The following is a 16,960-nucleotide window of genomic DNA, read 5'->3' as shown; positions in this document are numbered from 1 at the left end:
TCCACTTGGGGGGGGTGTCTCTGGCCAGGCCTGGTTCTGGCTGGGTTGGCACAACTAACCCAGGTTAGAATGTGGGGAGGGGGGGTCCCTCCTTGGCTGGTTTGCAGCTGCTGGAGGCAACAGGCGCCCCCCCCAGCCCCCGTGTGCCCTTTCCCGAGGGGGGGAGGGAGCCAGCTGCTAAGTGGCCTTGGGAGGCGTCGGAGGGGACTACAACTCCCATCGCCCTCGACCGCCGCCCTGCCCGCAGCCCTGAAGCCAGCCAGGCGGGCGACTGCGGCGTTTCCCGGGTCCGCCCAGCGCTCGCCCTGCCTTAACGAGGCAGGAAGGAAACGTCCCAACAGCCGGTCCGCTCGGCGGCCGCCTCTCCGCTTCCAGCCGGATCCGCTTCCAGCCTTTGGCGCGGCGCCACCCGACCTCGCATCGCCTCCCCCCGGCTTCCCGCTAGAGCCGCCGCCCGGGCACCGCGGATCTGTCGCCCGGAAAGCTCCGGTTCTCGCCTGTCCGCGCCGCCCGCGCGGCTCCCGCAGCCTCCCGGCTTCCCCGAGATGCGCCTGGACGGCTAGCGGCGGGCGAGGGGCTCCTTCACGGGAAGCGCCGCCCGAGAGCCCTTCCCGGAGCCGCGGCGGGTCCGGATGCTGAACCGCTCCCTCCGCTCCCTCCTGCTGCCGGGCGACGGCGAGGGCCAGCCGGCGGTGACGCTCCGAGCCGTCCGCAGCCGCAGCCCCGATGCCCAGCAGCGGCGCCAGCCGGACGACGAGCCGGTGAGCAGCCGGGGGGCTCTGCGGGCACCTCCGCTTCCCTCCACCCCAGGCGCGGGGCAACCGGGGCCGGGCTCCGGCGGGGCGGGCGAGCCGCTGCTGGGCGGCCCCGGAGCTTGCCTGCCTGCCTGCCTGCTGCGGCTCGGGAGCTGGAATGCGGCCCGGCCTGTTTGGGGAAGTGGCGCTCGGCGGGCGGGCGGGCGGCGACGAAGCGGAAGGCGCAGCAAGTTGGCGGGGCGGGCGAGGCCCGGCGGTGGGTGGCGGCCCCCGAAGGGTCCCGCGCGGAAGCCCCCAAACCCATGAAGGGCCTCCTCCGCCTGGGGGGCTGCCTGGAGCCGGGGGGTGGCGGGCGAGGGGCCGCCGCTGACCCGCACGCGCTGGTACTGCCTGCCCGCCAAGGTAGCTGGCTGGCAGCGGGGGCGGGTGGGCGGGGGGCGAGGGATGGGCGGGGGTCTCCCGGGCGGCTGCAGACCCTCTTCTCCTCCCCTCCCCGCAGGGCCCGCTGACCTCGTGGGAGGAGGCGGAGGAGGGCGCCGTCTACACCGTCAGCGCGCGGGGGCCGGAGGGGTCCCGCGGAGGCGCCGGCCGCGGGGTAAGTGGAGGCGGCGGGGCCGTCGGTCGGGGGTCGCGCGGGGCTCGGGCCGCCGCTTCCTCCCGCTCTCCGCCTGCCTCCTTCTCCCCCTGCAGGTCGCGGGGACTGCCGGCGGAGCGGAGCCGTCCGAGGGCAGCGCAGGATCCCCCTTTCCCGCCGCCGCCGTTGTGCAGTCCCGGGCGCTGAAGGCCGGCTCGCTGCCCCGCCTGGTGCGGCACCTGCTGGAGGCTCCGTCCCTCGGGGACGCGGGCTACCGGCCGGCCTTCCTGGCCACCTACCGCGGCTTCGCCCAGCCGACCGTCGTTCTGGGGCTCCTCCTGGAGAGGTGGGCGGTGGTCTCGGGGGAGGCGTTGGGGGGGGGAGAGTCGCAGATGGGATTCCGCAGGTGCTGCCCAGTGGCCCTGCACCTCCTTCTCAGCCTGGCCCACCTCACAGGGCTGTTGGGAAGATACCACAGAACCACTTCTTTTGGGGGGGGGGGTTAGTCATCCTTCTGGTTTTTGAAGCTGCTCTGTTTCCGCCCCCCCCCCCCAAAGGCTCCAGGCAGTGACCGGATCCAATGCTCGCAGCCCCCAAAAGACGGAGGACCTGCAGCGGTGAGTCTCCCCCTTCTGGCCCCCGTCCCTCCCCAACAACCCCCCCTCCCTCTGCTGGTAAAATTGGGGCTTCTCCTTTCGCTGTGGAGGATGGGCTGACCCTGGGAATGCTCCGAGGCAGCCCTGCTCTGGGTCGGGCCTCTGTGCAGGGTCCGTCCTTCGGCTGGGCTGTGCAGGGGGCCAGCCTTGGGGTTGCCGGTCTCCACCCAGGGTGGGGCACCTGGCCGGGGAGGGGAGACCAAAGGAAGACCCACTGCAGCAGCCCTTTGTCTGAGGGCTCTGCAGAACCTCCAGCCTCAGGAGCAGTCTATCTCAAAATACCAGGGCCCTGTTGGTTGGCCAGCGAGGTTAGGTGCTGGGAGGGTTTGCCCCCTTGGTCTTAGTTGGGGCTTGGGTGGTGGTCCAGCCCCGATTGTGTCTCCGTCTCCCCCCTCCCCACAGAGCCCTCGCCTCGCTGCTCTGCTCCTGGCTGGACGGCTACCCCCAGGACTTCATGGGGCTGGAGCCCCGCCTGCGGGAGCAGCTGGTCAGCTGGCTGCACTGGGCCTGGGGAAGCAGCCCGGGGCCCGAGAAGAGCCTGCCGGACACCCCAAGCAGGAGAAGCCCTCCGGCGACTGAGCACGGGCAAGAGGAGGGCCCCGGCCAAGACGTGGACCCCGATCCCCACTACGTCCTGGGGCTGCAGGCGGAGGAGGTAGCTGCGCACCTCACAGCGCAGGACGGGGTGAGTGCGAGGGCCAGGCTGGGGCCTCCACGCTTCAGCTGTGGCATCGTCTCTCCGTGCCCCCACAGAGTTGTGGGGAGGAAGAGGATTTGGGGGAGCGTCCCGGCAGCGGGCAGTGGCTTATGGGGTTCAAGGTATCCAGGCCCCACACCTGGCTGAGCTGCCCCCTTTATTTCCCTCCGTGGAACACCCGAAAGTTGTTTTTTCCCTGCAGTGCACTTAAATTTCCCTGCAGTGCGCCACCTGGAGGTTGTGTGCCTCCATTGCAGGGTCTACAGCGGCCTCCTTTCAGCATGGCGTTTTTATACTTTCGCAGGCTTCCTTTGTGTTCCTTTTCTTACCTGTGGCTCCCCCAAAGGTGCCTTTTTTTCAAGAGGCAACTGGGCTTTCCGGGCTGACGGGGAATGGAAGGATTTATATTCCTTGCTGGTCATTTCCATTCTTTTAGGGAGTCCCAAAGAGGCCACGTGGGGGTTTATCTCTGTCCTCAGGGTCACCTGAGTGGTTCAAATGGGTGTGGAGCCTCCTTGGAACTGCCGAAAGGACTCCTGTGTTGGGGGCTGGAGAGAGATGATATTGTATCTCTCCCCCCACCCTCTGTTGTGGGACGTAATTCTGACGTAAACGGCCTCTTGGACCCCTCTTCCAAATCAGCGGTCCTCCCTGCCCAAAAGGTGGACTTCGCTGTCTTCAAAAGGGCGGCCTTTGTCTTTTTGATGCAGAGGTTTGTTCCCCTCTGTTGTGCGTTTGTGAAGCGGCTCTTTTGTTTCCCCATTGCATCTCCAATGTCTCACTGCATTGTATACACTGCATACGCCACGTTGCTGAGTTTCTGTCTGGGTGTTTTATCTCCGGGGTGGAGAAGTTTCTGCCTTAGTGCATTCTTGGGTTTGAAGTGTGCGTGTGTGTTGTGTTGGCTGAAGATCCTTCTGAGCTTCTCTGATATGCCTGCAACGTACGGAATGACAACGTTGCTTTATGTATTCATTCATTCATTCATTCTTTCTTTATTATTCTTTATTCTTTATTATTATTATTTTATTATTTATTTATTTATTCATTATTATTATCTATTATTATTTATTATTCATTCATTTATTATTTATATTTATATTTAATTTTTATTTATTATTTTTATTATTTATTTATTTATTTATCTATTTATCTATTTTTATTATTTATTTATTATTATTATTTATTAATTTATTAGTTATTCATTTATTCATTATTAATTTATTATTAATTATTTATTCATTTATTATTTTTATTTATGTATACTTATTTATGTTTGTTTATTATTTATTTATTTATTATTTATTTATTTATTTATTATTTTTATTTATGTATATTTATTTATGTTTGTTTATTATTTATTTATTTATTATTTATTTATTCATTTATTATTTTTATTCATTTATTATTATTTATTATTCATTCATTCATTTTATTTATATTTATATTTAATTTTTATTTATTATTTTTATTATTTATTTATTTATCTATTTATCTATTATTTATTATTATTATTTATTATTATTATTTATTAATTTATTATTTATTCATTATTCATTATTCATTTATTCATTATTAATTATTTATTCATTTATTATTTTTATTTATGTATATTTATGTATGTTTGTTTATTATTTATTTATTATTTATTTATTTACTCATTTATTATTTTTATTCATTTATTATTATTTATTATTCATTCATTCATTTATTATTTATATTTATATTTAATTTTTATTTATTATTATTATTATTATTATTATTATTTATTATTAATTTATTCATTTATTATTATTTATTATTAATTTATTATTTTTATTTATGTATATTTATTTATTTATTTATTTGTTTGTTTGTTTGTTTGTTGTTATCTGTTATGGAGGAGCTCCTGAAAGGTCTCTGTTGCCTCTTGAAAAAGCCCCTTTGGGGCAACCATGTCCTGCATGACTGAGAATTTCCATAGACCAGGGGTGTCAAACTCAATTTCATTGAGGGCCGCATCAGGGTTGTGTTTGACCTTGTCTGTGTGTGTTTGTATGTCCGTGGGCGTGGTCAGGGTGGGCGTGGCCAGCTTGACGTCACCCGTCAAGGTCCATTTTTTGCCACAATGGCCTGCAGCCCTTTGCCAGGGAAAATGGAGTCCAGACAGGCTTCCTGTGGCCCTCTCGAGCTCTGCTTTTGCTGGCAGAGGCACCACAGGCCACCACGGCTTCACCGTTTCCAGGACGGCCTTGTGGGCCAGATCTAAGTACCTTGAATTTGACATCCCTGCCCTGAAGTGTGGTTGCGCGGTGCCTGTTTTGGGGTGGGGAGAGACAGGGATGATCTCCGGTGACTCCTCTCTGTCCGTTCCCCCTCCAGGACCTCTTCCTGCGCCTGGTGCCCCACGAGTGCCTTGGCTCTGCCTGGTCTCAGCGCGATAAGAAGGGCCACGAGGGGGACTGCCCCACCGTCCGGGCCACCGTGGCTCAGTTTAACCTTGTGGCCAACGCCGTGATCTTTACCTGCCTGTGGGACACGGGGCTGCGTGCCACCCAGCGGGCCCGGCTGCTGGAAAAGTGGATCTGTGTGGCTGAGGTGGGTCCCGATTTGGCCCTTCCCGGAATGGCCTCCTGGATCCGGACCCCCAACGCCCCCCTCTCTCTGCTCTCTCTTTTTCTGCCCCCTCTCAGGAGTGCCTCCTCCTGCGCAACTTCTCCTCGCTGTACGCTGTGGTCTCCGCCCTGCAGTCCACGTCTTTACACCGACTGAAGCGGACCTGGGAGGAGACGTCTAGGTGGGTGAGGAGGGGGCAGGAAGGAACCGCTAGCTGCCGCCCCTCAGTCCCCTGCCCCATGCCGAGTCCCCGATCTGTGGGGTGGGAGGAAAACGGGCCCTGCACCAGGGGTGGGTTTCTCACCCCGTTCCAACCGGTTCGGTTGGAATGAGGCCGGCGGCGTCCTCGCGCATGCGCGCAGCATGTGCGTGCACGCGCGTGGCGCACGCATGCGTACTAGCATCTGTGCGATGCTCCAGCTGCTCCTGGGGGATCGCGCAGGCGCTGTATGCGTCCTGCGCATGCGTGGAAGCGCAGAATTCGGCAAAACCGGGTAAGGAGCGGGCGCGGGCGCGCGCAGGCGCGGGGGGGGGGCCTTCGCCGTTCCCGGAAGTTACTTACTTCTGGGTTCGGCGACCAACCGGATCGCAGGGACCGCCGGGAACCGGTTGAAACCCACCCCTGCCCTGCACCCTTGCAAGGCAATTGAAAGGGCCCCAGTCAAGATGTAGATGTGAGGGAAAGAGGAGACACCTGTGGAAAAGGGGGTGCTGCTTGTTGGGTATAACACCCCCCCTTTTAAAGTGTGCTGCGATACGGCTACTCCTTGACTTACAACCATTCCACACTTATGACTGTTGCAGCATCCCCAGGGGTGTGTGATCAAAATTCATGTGCCTGGCAACTGACTTGTCTTTGTGACAGTTGCCACATCTTGGGGTGTGGGGTGTCACATGATCACTGTTTGGGATCTTCCTAGCCAGCTTCCAACATGCAAAGCTAATGGGGGGAGCTGGATTCACTTAACGACAGTGATCCACTTAACAGTCGTAAAATGGACCGTAATTCATTTTGGCTTGTTTAGCAGCGGAAATGCTGGGCTCAGTTCTGGTCGTACGGCAAGGAATACCCGTAAGGCAGAGCCAGGGCTGGGAGAAGGGAATTCTGGAAAGCAGGTGCCGTCCCAGGAAGGCCCAGATCCTCTGCCTCCGGGAACCGCAGTGGAGGATGGGCTCTGTGTTCCCTGGAGCCCCTCGTTTCAACAAGGACCCATTAGTCCTGTAATGGCAATCAGGAGCATTTCTTCCAGACCAGACTGGTCTCTGGGCTCTGGGGTGGGGTGCTCCCCCCACCCTCACGAGAAAACCATGCCTCTTCTCTGCTGGCAGGGAATCAGCCCGTTGCTACGAGGAGCTCAGCGCCATTTGCTCAGAGCAAGATAACTACAGCCAAAGCCGGCAGCTCCTCTTCCAGGTAAGGCCCCATGGTCCTCTCCTCCCTGCTGCCCGGACTGTGACTTGGGGGGTGCGACACCTGCATGGGAGGGGCTTTGAAATTTCCTCTGGGGATGCAGCCCCACCCCAAGAATTTCAGCAAGAGAAAAGGGGGAATAAACCTCTTTTAGTAAGAGAAAATATCTACAGCTCAGGATTGAACCATGATTGTTGGAACCATGGTTGTTTGCTTGGGGGGAGGGTGTTTTGTTTTCCAACTAGGTGACATCATCAGTGTGAGGGAGTGTGGGGTTTGCTCCCCATTTATGTAGAATATCTTGCCTTGCCAGTGTTGGTGGGAGTGTGATTTCCCCCATGGTACTTCCTTGATATTGTTTGACGCTTGATGGTTTGTCTGGTATTAATCCACGTTTATCTGGCTGGTAGCAATAGAAGACAATCTCTGTAGTTTACGATTGGACTGTGGAGTCCTTTGGTTGTTTCCTTGCAGACGTTTTGTTACCAGACTCGGTCACACCTCCAGCGCTAGCGAGTGTGTGATTTGCTCTCTGTTTTCACACAGTAGCTGCTGTAAGTGTTGGTGTAAGTGTGATTTTTCTCCACCGTAAGTCCTTGATTAGGGCATTGTTTTCTGCTTGGTTGTTTGTCTGGGGTTAATCCCTGCTTATCTGGGTGTTGGCTGCTGACAAGGAGGAATTCCAGTCTTTTTGTTCCCATCCCTGTTGGTCTTTTCGTTTCCAAGTAACTTGGTAAACAAATAACAACCCAACTTTTGTAAGAACGTAATTCAGATGGATACAAAACACACTGCAGCAATCCAGAACACCAGAAAAAGAAAGCAGGCCGCTATTTTCCAGCAAAACAGATACCGTGGCAACCCTAACCCTAGCCTAGATTAGCAGATGCATCCATGAACACCAAATGGTGACAACTTATGTTCTGACCCAGCTTCCCAAACACAACAAACCCTCTGGAGTTAACTCAAAGATTCCTTTAATTAGGAGCGCCAGGAGCCCCGGCAAAACGTTTTTCTCTCAACACAGGCGAACAAGTCCAACCGGCCGGAAGGTGAATCGTTGTCTGCCACATCTATTCATCTCCACCCCTTGCCTTTTATCCCCAGAGCTAGGGTGGAGCTTCATTAGCAGAGGTAGTTCTTCCGTCCCAAGGACCGGCCCATAGATTTCCACTGCTCTCCTCTCCTCTGCCTTCTGCACATCCTCACGTCAGGCACTGGGCCCAGCTGTTCCTCCTCTTCCTCCTCAGCCACCTCCAGACCTGGGGACTGTTGACTCCCCATCTGAGGGCTGACGGACAGCCCAGGTTCCGCCTCTGTCTGTCTCTCTCTCTCTCTGCTAGGTCCATTCCCTCTTCCCCCTCGGAGCACTCAGGTTGCCTTGATACTGACCCTGCCTCCCCTGCCTCCTCCTCCTCCTCCTCTTCTGATTCGGCTGTGTAGAGGCCGGCTGTTGACAGGCCACAACAACTCAGCATATGGTCAGGCTTGACCATAGTTTCCGCTAAGCATCTTAGACCAAACTAAGACTAAAAATCCTAGGGGATTCCTGTAAGGTTGGCATTCAGACAAATCAGCCATCAATAGCCACAAAGAGATGGAACATGTTCGCTTGCCATTCGAACGAGACGGCAAGAAGGAAGGAGAGTACCAGAGCAGATCCCCTCCCAACAGCCAATGCCCAGATAAGCAGGGATTAACCCCAGACAAACAGCCAAGCAGGAAACAATACCGTTACCAAAAAACTAACAAGAATCGCTTAGGTAAGATGGGCGGTACAGAAACTTGATAAATAAAACAACTCCCATGGCGAAAAACCACACCTGGTAGCGGCAAACAACTGTATGTAACATGTAAATGGAGACTCGATCAACTAGGCCGAAAGTATTTAACGCGGGTAAAAACATGGCAACTGAACATATTAAACGGAGAGACATGATAAAACATAAGATCAACTTAATAACTAAGGAATTAGCACAGAAAATTAAAGCAGCCAGACAAAATTACTTTGAACAAGCCAGCAAACTTGGACGATTGCTGGAATACAGATCGAAGAATGAAAAAAAAAGGATGATATATCAATTAAAAGATGACGAGGGAAGAATTCAATACAAAGCGGAAGAAAAGAAGCATATTATTCATAAATACTTCGCAAAACTATAAGCGCAAGATAGTGTGGAGGAAACCAAAATAAAACACTATTTAAACACAGAAAAGATAACACCAATCTCAAAAGAACAAAGGGAGGCGATAAACAGGCCAATCACGGTTAGCCGAAGTGGACTTAGTCCTGATAAACCAGAAGAATAATAAAACCCCAGGACCAGACGGAATACCGGTGGAATTATACAAATACAATAAAATAATATTGGAAGAGCTAGGAGTGGAAATGTTTAATGAAGTTTTAGGAAAAGCCAAGATGCCTGAATCATGGACAGAAGCAATAATATTGCTAATCCCAAAAGAAGAAACCGTGGTTTTCACCTCTTTAGATACTGTATGGCAGGGCCCGACCCCCCCACCCCAATTTTGGGGCACCAGGGACCATTTCCATGGAGATTTCCCACGGACCGGAGGGTTTTGTGTGCTGCCTGCATCCCGTGATGGGGCTGCTCTGGCCCAGCGCCCTTCCATGGAGCAGGCGTTGGGGGCCCCTGCGGTATGTAACAGGCAGCGAAGCCCACCCACCTTCCTGCTGCCGGTGCGACCTCCTTGCGTCAGGAAACGGCCAAACGTTTCTTGATGGGAAGAGAGGGCCGGAGGGGAGAGAGGCCGAGGCAGGTAGAGAAAGCAGCCTTGGAGGCCGGTGTTCGCGTTTAGATAAACGGGGCTTTAACATCTGCATTTCTGGGGTGGCCGTTTTCTGGAGGGATGGAAAACACAATTGTGGTATTATTCCCCTGGCTTCCAAGTACTGATTGTTTGCGCGCACACAAGATGGCTGCCTCCCACCATCCTTGGATTTTTAAATCCAATCGTCCCGGGACGCATCTTAGCAGGGGGTGATGGGTCCCTGCAAGACCCTTGAAGGGGATTTGGAGGTTGCCTTGATAGTGGATCAAAGCTGGATGTTTGCTGTGCCCCCCAATCTCAGTGCTGCATTATGGGGGCTCCTGTAGGCCTTGGGGAGGCTATTAGTGTGTGTGTGTGGGGGTGTTTCCTCCCCCTCCCAGCTCTTCTCTGGACTGACTTTCAACCTGTTGCCCCTGGTGAAGTGGACAAGGCCATGGGAGCGGTGAGTGCTGCCACATGTATACTGGACCCGTGTCCCTCCTGGCTGGTCGCGAACAGCAAGGAGGTGACACGGAGCTGGATCCAGGCGATGGTGAATGCCTCTCTCCGGGAGGGCTTCTTCCCACCGGCATTGAAGACAGCGGTGGTGAGACCCCTCCTGAAGAAGCCATCGCTGGATCCAGCCATTTTGAACAACTACCGTCCAGTCTCCAACCTCCCCTTTATTGGGAAGGTTGTTGAGAAAGTGGTGGCCTCTCAACTCCGACGGTCCTTGGATGAAGCCGATTATCTGGACTCCTTTCAGTCTGGATTCAGGCCTGGCTACAGCACGGAAACCGCTTTGGTCGCACTGACCGATGATCTCTGGAGAGCCAGGGATGGAGGTCATTCCTCCATCCTAGTGCTTCTTGACCTCTCAGCGGCCTTCGATACCATCGACCATGGTATCCTTCTGCGATGGTTGCGAGAGGTGGGGGTGGGAGGCACCGTTTTGCGGTGGTTCTCCTCCTACCTCTCGGACAGGTCGCAGTCGGTGTTGGTTGGGGGGCAGAGGTCGACCCCTAGGCCCCTGAAATATGGGGTTCCTCAGGGTTCGGTCCTGTCCCCCCTCCTGTTTAACATCTACATGAAGCCACTGGGTGAGATCATTCGACGGCACGGGATAAAATACCATCAATACGCAGACGTTACTCAGTTGTATCTGTCCGCCCCGTGCCAACTCAGTGAAGCGGTCGACGTGATGTGCCAGTGCCTGGAGGCTGTCAGGGTCTGGATGGGGGTTAACAAGCTTGTACTCAATCCAGACAAGACCGAGTGGCTGGTGTGTTTCCTTCCCCAAAATTTGGTTAGTATTCCATCGCTCAGGCTGGGGGGTGAAATTCTATGCCCCTCAGACAGGGCTCGCAACTTGGGAGTCCTCCTGGACCCACAGCTGACTTTAGAACATCATTTGTCGGCTGTGACCAGGGGGGCATTTGCCCAGGTTCGCCTGGTGCACCAGTTGCGTCCCTACTTGAACCGGGAGGCACTCGCAACAGTCACTCACGCCCTCATGACCTCAAGACTGGACTACTGCAATGCGCTCTACATGGGGCAGCCCTTGAAGAGCATTCGGAGACTTCAACTTGTCCAGAATACAGCCGCGCGAGCGATTGTGGGTGTACCTCGATACACCCACGTTACACCTATCCTCCGTGAGCTGTACTGGCTTCCAATCGGTCTCCGGATACGCTTCAAGGTGCTAGTTATCATTTATAAAGCCCTTCATGGTATTGGACCTGGGTACTTGAGAGACCGCCTACTGCCAATTACCTCCCAAAGACCCATTAGATCGCACAGGGTCGGCCTCCTCCGGGTTCCGTCTACTAGCCAATGCCATCTGGCTACGACCCGGGGGAGGGCCTTCTCTGTTGCAGCTCCGGCCCTTTGGAACGAACTCCCCACAGAGATTCGGACCCTCACCTCTCTCCAGGCCTTCCTGGCTATGTCGGCAGGCCTGGGGTTGACGAGCTCCCTTCCCCTCTCGACAGGTGTGGTTGTTGGCTATCTTAAATGCTTGTCTTGTATTTGTGTGTTCCCTTTCCCGTTTGAGTTGTTCGCCGCCCTGAGTCCCTGTAGGGAATAGGTCGGCAAATAAATAAAACAAATCTCAATCTCTCAATCTCTTCCCCTTTTGCTCCTCCAGGAAGCAGGGCCTGGAGCAGCAGCAGGAGGGGCCGAGCTCCCTCATCGCAAGCATCAGCGGAGGCTACTGGAACAACGGCCATTGGTGAGGGGGGGGGAGTCTGATCTCGAGGACGGGGGTGGGGACAGGGGGCTCGTGGTCCTTACCCTCCGGTGTCCCTGCAGGGCGTGATCCCCTACCTGGGCACCTTCCTGAAGGACCTGGTGATGCTGGATGTGGCCACTCCCACCCGCCTGCAGGTGAGTCCGGGGAGGTGGGGGGAAGAGCTAGGGGTTTTTTGCTGCTGCCCCTCCCCCAGCAATGGGGCTTGGGTGGCAGAGGGAGGGGTCTGCAGGCCGTCCGTGTCTGTGTGTGTTTGTGTGTGTGTGTGTAGAGCAGCAAAGCTGGCACATCTGTTGGGTGCCCAAAGCGTTGGCTGATCAGGCTGAAGGTTGTGTGTGCAGATGGTTCTCAAGTTACAACCCTCCGTCGATTGTTCAGAGATACGATGACACTGGAAAAAGTGAATCAGGACTGGGTTTCACACTTACGACCAATTATTCGCTTAGCAACTGCAGTGATGGAGTTAACAACTGTAGTCAAAAAGGGGTCAGAAAAGGGGGACAAAATGCACTTAACAACATCCTTGCTTAGCAACGGATACTTGGGGTACCATTGTGGTTGTAAGTTGAGGGCTACTCTGTGTGTATGTGTGTATGTATGTGTAGCATTGCGTCAGCCTCTTCCAAGGGGGCCTGCAGCAGCTTCCCCCCCCCCCGCTTGTTGGGTGCTGTGGATTATGGGAACAGAAGGTTGGCAACAAGATTGGCTTCAAAATGTTTGCGCCTGCTTCGAAGGGAGGTGGGAATTCAACCAGGGATGCCTGTCACTTTGGCAAAAATCAATCGACAAGAGTTTGTAGGAGGGGGGGGGGAGGCGCCTCTCTGAACATGCCTGAAAAGGAACTCCGCAGTTGGGTAAGCCAGGGGTCTCCAACCCCAACCACTTTAACTCCCAGAATTCCACCAGTCTTAACGTGGCCACAGTTGGAGACCCCTGGTGTGGGCGACACAGTTGCAGCTGATCAACTGTGTGTGTATGTCTGTGTGTGTGTGTGTGTGTGTGATGCAGGTGGTGGGACTCAACAGGGACCGGCGCAGCTCTCGTGGGGGGGGGCATCATAGGCCTGGGGGCTGACTGGGCATCTCTCGGCTCTCTCTGCAGAACAGCGGCTACATCAACTTTGAGAAGCACCGGAAGGTAAGAGCTGTGTGTGTGTGTGTGTGTGTGTAATAGGAGACCCCCTTGGCCCCTCCCCCCTTGGAAGGACCCCCTGCTCCTTTCTCTTCTCCTCCTTCCCTGCAGGAGTTTGACATCCTCACCCGGCTACGCCTCCTGCAGGCCAAGTGCCGTAACTACACCTTGGTCCCTGACGGGGCCCTCCAGCGATGGCTGCGGTGCCTGCCTGCCCTCAGCGAGGCCCAGAGGTGGGGGCAGGGACTGTGGAGAGGGTGGGGGGGCTGGGCCCAGACCTTCCCCCGCCCTCTCTCCCTTCCCGATTCACCGCCCTCTCTCCCTTCCAGCTACCAGCTCTCCTGCGCCATTGAGGCCCCCAGCGAGGGAGGGGCTGCCCCCAAGGCCAGCAAGCCCACCTTGGTGATCACACGCTGCACAGAGTGAGGACCGGGAGGGGAGGGTCTCTGGGGTCTCTGCCCTCCCCCCCACTATTTCCCACTGACTCCTCTGTTTCCTTCCCAGCCTGATCACTTCGCTGGGAGTAAGTGCCCCACTGCCCTGGGACAGAAGTGGCTCCCCACAGGTCTCACCCAACCTCCTGGGCCCGTCAGCTGCCTCCCCTACCGCCCTGGGGGGCCCCCAACCAGTCCAGGTGAGTGAGGACTGCCCGTCCTTCCTCCAGACTCCTCCTGGATCCTCAGGGCCAGTTTTCTGCCAGGGACCCTTTTTCAAGTGGGGGAGGGTGTCACAGGACAGCTTCCCCAGAGAATCTCCACGGCTGGGACCTTGCAGGGCCCTTTCACGGAACCCAGCACCAGTTCCCGCTGCCTCACTTCCCTTCCCCTCCTCCTCAGGGCAAGTGGCCCTCCGTCTCGGCCTTGGACACGTCACCCCCGTCATCCCCCGCGGATGGCCTGGCCGCCCTTCCTGCCACGGGGGGCGGCTTCATCAAGGGCCACCGGCGCTCGGCCTCCTGCGGCTCCGTCTACCCCCAGGCCCCCGACAAGGGAGGCGCCTCCCCCTCGGACTGCTGCATCATCCGGGTCAGCATGGCCCTGCAGAACGGCACCCTCTACAAGAGCATCCTGGTGAGCGAGGCGGGGGGGATTTGGGGGTTTTCACACTTAACGACCGTTGTAGCATCCCTACGGTCACCTGATCAGAGTTGAGATGCCTGGCAACACAGTTTCTGTGTCCCGGGTTCATGGGATCCCCCTTTGCGACTTTCTGACGAGCAAAAGTAGAGGGGGAAGCCGGATTCACTTAACAACCATGTTACCAACTCAATGACTGCAGTGATTCACTTAAGGACTGTGGCAAGAAAGGTCGTAAAAATGGGGCAAAACTCACTTGTCTTGCTTAGCAACAGAAATTGTGGCCTCAGTTGTGGTTGTAAGTCAAGGATACCTGTAATTACTAGTTTTATTAAATTTGTCTCCTCGGCTGGATGGGCAGTTTATAGACTGTAGAAAGATAAATAAAAAGCAACTAAAAGTCTTTAAAACTAAGCAATGTTTGGAGTTTGGCTCTCGGGATTTCAGTGGCCGAGTTCCAGTTTTCAGCCAGCACTGATGAGCTTTTTCTCTGACCAGCCAGACCGCCATTCCCCTTAGAGGTCCCTGGAAGGGCTGCAGAGGCCGAACAGGGCAGACCAAGCATGGGAAGGGTCTCGCTTGGCAAGCCCCGGATGGCATTTCTGGCTCTGGGGGAGGCCTCCATGGGGCCGCCGGCCGACCCCCTTTCTCCATGTTCCTCCCCAGGTAACAAGCCAGGATAAGGCCCCCACCGTGGTGGCAAAGGTGCTGGAGAAACACAACCAGGACCAGAATCTGGCCCAAGACTACGAGCTGGTGCAGTTGTTGCCGGATGGCCGAGGTAAGGAGGGGGAGGCTGTTGGTGGGGCTGCCCCACAAGGAGGGCTGGGTGGGTGGGGTGAGCTTTTGGGGGAAGCCAACCTGGGAGGGTGGGGCGACATCTCCCGTCTTCCAATTCAGATGGGGTGGGAGCCCTGATGAGGCCTGCTGGTCTAGATGGGGGGGATTGCTGGAGGGAGGTTGCTGGGGAGGAGGGAGGGGCCTTCCTCTTGGGACTGCCCCCTTGACCTCCCCCCCCTCTCTCCCACAGAGCTGGTCTTCCCCCCCATGTCAAACGTCTTCTATGCCAGGAACGGCTTCAGCCTGGACTTCCTGCTCCGGCCCAAGGGCCCCCCGAGCAAGACTCCCCCTCCAACCCCCCCACCCAGGAGCCCCCGAGCCAGGGAGATGGACATCTGCGCCACCTTCCCGAAGATCAAGGCCACCGGCCGAAGGATCGCCCGGGCCCTTTTCTGAGGGGGACGAGCTGTGAAAGGAGGGGTCACACACGGCTCTGTTGGGGACCCCCCAAGTCAAGACTGGGACCCCCACCCAGGACATGAAGTGGGGGGGGGAAGGCCTCAGCAGCACCCCAGGCTGTGCAAGAGTCTTGGAATCTCCGCTGCCCAGAGGACCCAAAGGCAGGAAGGACTATGGGGCAGCTGTGGGGCTGAGTGGTCAGTCCCGGAATAGGCTCTCAAGTGGTCTCAGGTGACTGAAGGGCCTTCATTGTGGCTTCTTTAAGGAGAAGTGTGTGTGTGTGTGTGTGGACACCTGCATGCCTGTTCAGCAGAGACTTTGCTGAGATACAAATATGGGGGAGGGGGCTGTTTCCCCCCATCCCCCTTGATGGCTTCTCTGCCCTGCCAGCATCTCTGAAACAGCCCATTGTCTGGTCCTCCTTCCCCCCGAGTGATGGGAGTTGTGTTCTTTTGTTTGAGGGGGGGTTGATAAAGGTTGCAGGGGAAGCTGCCGACCAGGATGGGTCACTGCTGAAGAATGGGGGATCTCAGGCTGCCTGGAGATCCCTACAGCCTCTGGGATCTTCCTGGATCTGGTGATCTTGCCTAAGGGCAAGAGGGATTTCAGCTGGAGGGTCGCAGCTGTTGCTGTGATTGTGGGGGGGGGGTCTGGGCGACCGGCAAGCCTGGGGTAGACTAGGTGGCTCTACGGCCTCCCTGAAAAAAAAGTGTGGAAGCCGGGGAGCCCCAGCAGGAGAAGGTCCAGCCGCCGTTGAGCATCCGTCTTTCCAAAGATTGCAGAAAAAGCCAGAAATCCCATCAGCTAGAGGGGGAAAAAAATAATACCCTTTTGCATAGGATAACCAGATTAACTCACGAGTGCTCAAGATTTGGAAGAAAAATAAAATATGAAATAAAATCTTTGGTGTAAGTATTTGTGGAGAATCTATGGGGGATAACAGACCCCTTCCCTTTCAGTTCCCCCCCCCCCGAAGGCCCCCATTGCAGGGGCGTGATTGATGGGCAGGGATCGGAGGGAGGAAGGATCCGGCCCTTTCAAATTTTGAGCAAAACAATCTGAAGAGTTTTTTTTCTTTCTCTCTCTTTCCCTCTTTCTTTATTCTTTCACTATCTCTCCCGTCTCTCCTTTTTTCATCTTCTCTCTTAAGACAGATTTCCACTCTCCCCCCTTTTTCTGTCTTTTACGCTTTTTTTGCATTGTACTTATAATCTTACACCTTCTAAAACTTGCTGACTGTGAGTAGAAAAGCAGCCCCCCTTGGCTCTATATCAACTTCCACCCCCTCACTTGCGGGAGGCCAGAGGACAATACAGCCAATGCTTCAGCAAGAAAAAGAGAAAGGAGCAAATTTTGAAACACTCATGGAAGCGATGCAGAAAATGCAAACAGGACTTGATAGTAAGGATGACAAGTTAGACACCCTTGTAAAGAGGTTTGAGAGTATGGGAAAAAAATGGAGATAATGGAACAACAAAACTAAAGCATAGTACAAAATGTTGATAAAATGGAAGGGAAAATTGAAAGTATGCATAACTGGATGACGAAATATGAAGACAGGATTCAAAAAATTGAAGATAAAATCCAAGAAGGAGAGAAGAAAACCAAGAAGCTAGAGAGCAGACTAAGCGATGTTGAAAGAGAGAGTAGTGGACTACTAAGATGGGAGATGGATAGGTCTGAATTTTTCTTAAGATTTCAAAACATAGAAGAAGAAAAGGGAGAGAACTTAGTTCAGATAATATCCAAGATTCTGATAGATGCATTAGATATTTCCCAAGATAAGATGATAGATATGATTGACGA

General features: G+C 54.5%; 1 protein-coding gene across 1 annotated transcript; it reads left to right on the top strand.

The window, feature by feature from the left end:
- Positions 1 to 293: 293 nt before the first annotated feature.
- On the top strand, positions 294 to 16,069 carry LOC116523575 (ral guanine nucleotide dissociation stimulator-like 2). Its single transcript, XM_032238681.1, has 17 exons — positions 294 to 761; positions 1,255 to 1,350; positions 1,446 to 1,675; positions 1,887 to 1,946; positions 2,388 to 2,670; positions 5,044 to 5,259; positions 5,355 to 5,458; positions 6,607 to 6,691; positions 11,607 to 11,690; positions 11,771 to 11,845; positions 12,810 to 12,845; positions 12,951 to 13,072; positions 13,169 to 13,261; positions 13,344 to 13,473; positions 13,676 to 13,909; positions 14,582 to 14,696; positions 14,946 to 16,069. The coding sequence occupies exons 1-17, from the start codon at positions 633 to 635 to the stop codon at positions 15,149 to 15,151; spliced, it is 2,298 nt and encodes a 765-aa protein (XP_032094572.1). The 5' UTR covers positions 294 to 632; the 3' UTR covers positions 15,152 to 16,069.
- Positions 16,070 to 16,960: the final 891 nt, after the last annotated feature.

This window comes from Thamnophis elegans, unplaced genomic scaffold, assembly GCF_009769535.1.
Source record: "Thamnophis elegans isolate rThaEle1 unplaced genomic scaffold, rThaEle1.pri scaffold_59_arrow_ctg1, whole genome shotgun sequence".
Lineage (NCBI taxonomy): Eukaryota > Metazoa > Chordata > Lepidosauria > Squamata > Colubridae > Thamnophis > Thamnophis elegans.
This window is presented reverse-complemented; position numbering and strand designations above follow the sequence as displayed.